Raw genomic sequence first — 6,497 nt, forward strand, 5'->3', positions numbered from 1 at the left:
CCAAAATACCAACCAAGTGTAAGAGTAGAATAAAGGCTTTTTAGGGGGGTGCCTGGGTGGCTCAGTCGGTTAAGCATCTGCCTTCGGCTCAGGTCATGATCCCGGGGTCCTGGGATTGAGCCCCATATTGGGCTCCCTCCCCTCCAGCTCCTGTTTGCTCTCTCTTGCTCTCTCTCTGAAATAAATAAATAAAACCTTAAAAAAAAAGCCTTTTTTGGAAATTCAAGGTCTCCAAAAAGTTGTTTCCCAAATATCCTTCCTTAGCAAAATCTAGTAATCCAGCAAAATAAGGGATAAACCAAAATAATGCTTATTACTGATGACATTTATATAGTACCTATTGTATGCTAGGCATTCTTCTAAATGTCATAGGTTTGTATGTGTGCATATTTAATTTAATCTGTATAGGAAATACTGAGAATTGTTATTATTCACATTTTACAAGGTAGTAAAGGGAAGCTAAGTAATCTGCCCTTGGTCACGAAGCCTGTAAGCACTTGAGAAAGAGGAAGATTTAACACCCATTCATGAAAGGAACTTCCTCAACCTGATAAAGGTCCTCTATGAAAAATCTTTAGCTAACATCATATTTAATAGAGAAAGACTGAATGCTTTACTCCTAAGACTGGGAACAGGGCAAGGACTTCCACTTTCACAACTTCTATTCAGCATTGTACTGGGTGTCCTAGCCAATCAATTCAGGCAAGAAAAATAAATAAAGGATATTTTAAAAAGGAAGAAATAAAACTGTCTTTATTCTCAGATGACATGAGTAAAATGGATCCAAAAGGATCTTTAAAAATAAAACCACTAGAAATAATAAGAGAATTTCCTGAGCTCCCAGAATACAAGGTCAATATATAGAACTCAATTATATTTCTATATACCGGTAAGGAAAAAACCTGGACAAAAATGTAAATGCCATTTATAATACCATCCAAATAACCACAAAATACTTGGGGATCAATTTAATAAAACATGTACAAGATCTATGTACTGAAAACTACAAAACATTGCCTAGATAAATTAGACAAGATGTGAAAAATTGGAGAAAGGTACCGTGCTATGGATTGGAAAACTCAATATTGTTAAGACATCAACTTTCTCCAAATTGATCTGCAGATTCAACATAATCCAAATTAAAATCCCAGTAGGATAATCGTATAGAAATTCGTTATCAGATTCTAAAATTAATCTGTTAAGGTAATTAAAGCAATTTAGGGGGGAAAAAAAAAGCATATGCCTGAAGAGTAACCTGTCCAGATTGAAAATAGGACTATGAAGGTTCCAGGAGAGAGGTCTCCAAGAAAGAAAAATAGAGAGAGAGAGATTATCCAATGAATGTGAATGTATTGAGGGAGACATTTGAGAATGATGCAATAAAAAGTGATGAAAATTCTATTCTTAATTCCAGGGAAGACAGAACTTGTGCAAAGAAAGGAAATGTAAACATTTTATCCAACTGTGAATAATTTCTTATATAGTCCTTATAACAAAAACATTGAATGTTAATTTAACCAAAAAGTGTGGTTATCTGTCCTGGGAGAATGGGAAGAGTGGTATTTGTGTTTGCTTGGACAGAGGTAAACGTTCGAGAGAGTTTGAAAAAGGGTTAAATCCTCAGAAGCCAAAGGAGAAAGTTCATAAATAATATCTAAAACTGGAGGAAAAAATCAAGATCCAGCTACATAACCACGATATTCAGAAATATGTATACCATTATTAAACAAAACTGCTATGAGAGGTGAAAGTTATTTGCTTCTCCCTCAGGGAGTATGGCAAGAGGGCTCCTGCTTAATAATTTTCTAAGAAATATTTTGATTTTAAAAAAAAAACTAGGGGCGCCTGGGTGGCACAGCGGTTAAGCGTCTGCCTTCGGCTCAGGGCGTGATCCCGGAGTTAGGGATCGAGCCCCACATCAGGCTCCTCCGCTGTGAGCCTGCTTCTTCCTCTCCCACTCCCTCTGCTTGTGTTGCCTCTCTCGCTGGCTGTCTCTGTCGAATAAATAAATAAAATCTTTAAAAAAAATAAAATAAATAAATAAATAAATAAATAAAATAAAATAAAACTAACTTTACAAAGTCTGAAACATACTCTGTTTATTTTGTATATTTTTAGTTCTTAAATTCATGTTTACCCTCAAGGTTGGAAAAAGGATCTTGAGTTTAAAAGCAGAGTCCCAGGATACATAAGAGCAACTATGGTGAGAACATAGCTGTTAGCCACTTGGTGGCTTTCTAGAAGGGCCCAACCCAGAGATCTTTGGCCACTCCAACCTCCGTGTGGAAACAGCGAAAGGCTGTAGTCCATCATGATTTCCCAGTTAGTGGTCATCTTAGAGAAGACACGCCTCGGGAAAGACCCTTAGACCAAAGAGGAGGGGGTCATTGTATTTTGTCTGCATCATTTTATTTCCTATGAAAGTCCCTAGTTCAAATGCAAGTTGCAGGGAAAGGGACCATCTTAAACCCCTATGGAATAAAACCCAGACTCTCAATTAATATTTTTGCTGGAACTAGTAAGAACAGGCCACTGGACTGGGGCAAGGGATGGTGAGGGGGCCACAGCTGGTCAGACGGATAACTAGCATAGAGGAAAACGATATATTTCAACATAATTACACGGAGGCTGGAAAATGTTAACCTAACCTACAAATTTTATTTTTTAAAAACATTATATACTTTATTTTTTTTAAGTTCATTCACTCATTCATTCATTCATTCATTCATTCATTTTTAGTAATCTCTACACCCCAGGTGGGGCTCAAACTCACTATCCTGAGATCAAGAGTTGCATATTCCTTCCAGCAAGCCAGCCAGGTGCCCCCAAATCAAATTTTCAAAACTTACAAGCAGGACGCATTGAACAGAACACACATTCACATCCCAATCCCTGTCCCCCACTCTATCCTTGATGTTCTCCACATCCCTAACCTAGTCCCATCCCTGGCTCACTACCGTCTCTGACACCCCAGTCCCTTCCAAGGTGCACACCATCCCTGATCCCAGCCTCACCTTGGACACTGATCCCCTCCCTAAGGTGAACTGTCTCGTGACCTTGCCTTATCTAGTGGTTGAAACACTTGTTTTTGATATTTCAGGACACTCTTATTTCAGTACCCACAACCTGACGTCGATACAGATCTGAAACCCAGATAGATCATTTATGTGTTGAGCTCTACCCAGAGAATTACACATTGCATTGAAAATCTAATGGAACAATGTTGCCCTTGTTCAAAGGGAGTTCTGACTACAGTTGACCCTTAAACAACAGAGGGGTTAGGGACGTGGACCCCACCATGCCGTCGAAAATCTGTATGTAAACTCTTGACTCCCCCAAAACGTAACTGCTAACAGCTTCCTGTTGACCAGAATCCTTACCAATAACTTACATAGATGAACACATTTTGTACGTTCTATATACTATATTCTTACAACAGAGTAAGCTGGAGAAAATGTTATTGAGAAAATCATGAGGGGGCACTTGGCTCACTCACTCAGTGGGGCATGTAACTCTTGGTCTTGGGGTCGTGGACGCAAGCCCCATGTTGGGGGAGTAGATTGTATTTAAAATTTTTAAAAATCATGATGAAAATAGATTTACAGTACTGTATTTATTTTAAAACTCCACATTATCGATGGACCCACACAATGCAAACCCATGTTGTTTGACAGTCAACTATATATCCCTCCCCATGTAAAACACTTCCATTTTATTGCTGTTTGATTCCCACTTCCCAGGTTACTAGTGAGGCCAAGCATCTTTTCAGATACATATTAGTCATTTGTGTTTCCCCGGGCCCAGTATGGATCCATATTTACTTACTGAAGCCCCCGACAGAGTTGTCTTGGGACAGCAGAGGATGGAGGAAGAAGGCCATTTAAGCTTGCAGCTGAGAGGTGGAAGGGCATTAGGGGAAGGAGGGAGGGAGAGGAAGGGGAGATTCCCAGACCCAGTTGCCAGCCTACCTCCCTGGATTTCTTCTGCATTCTTCCAGCTTCTCTTCTGAATCAGATCTATCTCTTAGGGCTTGAGCCCTAACTCCTTTCTCATCAAACTACTTGGAGACCCTCGGCGGACAGCCAAGGTACCTCCATCTTGGGTCCCAGAAAAGCGTGTTAGACAATTCTACCCAGAAAATGGTGACTCTCCCAGTGATGTCTTTTTCCTCCAGCCACTAACTGGACTAAAATAGTGGCTGGCCCCTGACACTCACTCCAGTTCTGACGTCTCTCCCTGAGACTCACCATACTCAAACACTCATCCCATTCCTACACTTCACCCCATACTTGGTCCCAATCCCATGGAACCTCCCTGAATTGCACTAACCCCAGCCCCATCTTCTCCCTATTCTGGATCTCCCCCTGTTCCTGAAATTCATCCTTTTCTGACCCTCCGTCTTGTCCCAACCTGCCATCTCATCTCTGGCTGCCCACCACATCACCTCTAACTCCAACCTCATCCCTGGTTCCACCCTCAACCTTGATCTAAACCTCATCTCCGAACTTCTCTCCATCCCCAACCTCAAACCAAATGAAGCTTTTCCTTATGTTGTCTTCCAAGAGTTTAATAGTTTCAGCTTTTATCATTAGGTATTTGACCCATTTTCAGTTAACTTTTGTATAGAGTATAAGGAAAGGGACGAAGTTCGTTCCTGTGCGTGTGGATATCTGGTTTACCCAGCACCCTTTGCTGAACGACTGTCCTTCCCCATTGAATAGTCATGGTGCCCGTTGTTGAAATCATTGACCATTTATGCTCAGGTTTCTTTCTGGGTTCTTTACTGTCATCCCCTCCTTCTGCCTACGTGTGCTGAGAGCACTTTTTGCCTCTTTGTCACATCGTATCCTACAACCGTATTCAAAGGTGAGAACCAAGGGTGTGTGTGTGTGTGTCTCTCTCTCTTTTTTCAGTCAGGAATACTTCCCAGGAGTCCCTGGCCCCAGCAGACTTCCTCTTAAGCAATGGTGTGCTGAAGCCAGTTTGTACCTGCTTGTGAAAGCAGCTCATTATTTCCCAAATTTTTGTGAGCTGGTTGCTAAACACTTGAAAACCCTTGAAATCACCATGGCGGGAGCGTTCACACCAGGCAACGTGGCAAATGCTACAAATCCGGACTTCTTTCCCCCAGGAGAGTGCTTTACCAGCACACTATTGCCCTGAAGTCTCACTAGTCAGAAGGGCATGACAGGGCCCCTCCTAGCTAAGGGAGTCTTTGAAAGTGAGTGTCTGTCCTTTCCAGCCTCTCTCCAGGGAGGTGGACTTTGCTGCCAAGCAAGAAAGGGAGAGTTGGGGTAGCAGCTCATGTCCTTTGCCACCAATGGCTGCCCATGGGAGGAACTTTCTGTAGTCACTTAAAAGAATGCCTTTTAAATGTCTTTAACTGCCTCAGAGAACGGAGTGCTGTGGGCTCAGTGGTAGGACGGACTGAGCTCCAGCAGCCGACATAGGAAGGGCAGTAGGCGGTGGGGAACCAGGGCAGGCTTTCTAAACCACACAATGGGCCTGAGGAGGACGAGCCCCAGTAACTTCCTGCAACCATGACCGGGGCCTGCCTGGACACAGAGACTGTCAACAGCCAGGGGACACGGGGCTCGGGACGGGATGCCGATGGCGAGGGAGGGACCTCGAGGGCCTGCGGCAGGGCCGGGGGCTCAGAAGGTCGTGGAAGTGTTGGCTGAAGAAGAGCCAACAAAGGAAGGCCTGCCGTCCTTGGACAAGTACTCCTTGCTGATGAGGCCATGGAAGGCCATGATCTTGAGGAGTCCATGGCGGAACTTCTGGCCGATGAAAGCGTAGATGAAGGGATTGAGGCAGCTGTGGAGGAAGCCCAGAATCTCGGTGGCATCCAGGGCCCGGCCAATGTCGTTGCGGCGCTCACAGGTCTCCTGGATCACCCGGAGCCTCATGAGGGTGTCTGCCACCAGCACCAGGTTGTAGGGCAGCCAGCAGAGCAGGAAGACGAGCACGACGGCGAAGATGACCCGCATGGCCCGGTGCTTCTGCCCCATGTGGGCCTCGAACAGCGTGCGCAGGGTGAGTCCGTAGCAGAACAGCATGACCGCCAGGGGCAGGAGGAAGCCAAAGGTCTGGGGCAGGGCCCGCATCACTATCCGCAGTTTCGTCGTGTTGACTCCCATGTCCTCGTAGCAGACCGGGCTGGAGTAGGGCGGATTGATGGCCCTGCGGAAGACGAAGATGGGCAGGGACAGGATCAGGGACAGGGCCCAGATGCCTAAGCATATGAACTTGACCCAGTGCCGCTTCTGGGTCAGCGTGCGTGTGGCATGGACAATGGCCAGGTAGCGGTCCACGCTGATGCAGGCCAGCAGCAGGATGCTGCTGTAGAAGTTGACTTCCTTCAGGAGCGAGACCACCTTGCACAGGGGCGTGCCAAAGATCCAGCCCTTTGCCTTGGACGCAGCCCAGATAGGCAAGGTCAGGGCGAAGAGCAGGTCTGCTACGGCCAGGTTCAGCAGGTAGACGTCGGTGACAGA

General features: G+C 45.0%; 1 protein-coding gene across 1 annotated transcript in view; it reads right to left on the reverse strand.

Annotated features, from left to right (window-relative positions):
- Window positions 1-3,594: 3,594 nt before the first annotated feature.
- LOC100470159 (C-X-C chemokine receptor type 2) overlaps window positions 3,595-6,497 on the reverse strand; it is a 6,430-nt gene continuing 3,527 nt past the window's right edge. Inside the window, exon 3 of the mRNA XM_002913704.4 lies at window positions 3,595-6,497. Coding sequence (XP_002913750.1) covers window positions 5,655-6,497 — 843 coding nt within the window. The 3' untranslated portion in view covers window positions 3,595-5,654.

This window comes from Ailuropoda melanoleuca, chromosome 2 (genome assembly GCF_002007445.2).
Source record: "Ailuropoda melanoleuca isolate Jingjing chromosome 2, ASM200744v2, whole genome shotgun sequence".
Lineage (NCBI taxonomy): Eukaryota > Metazoa > Chordata > Mammalia > Carnivora > Ursidae > Ailuropoda > Ailuropoda melanoleuca.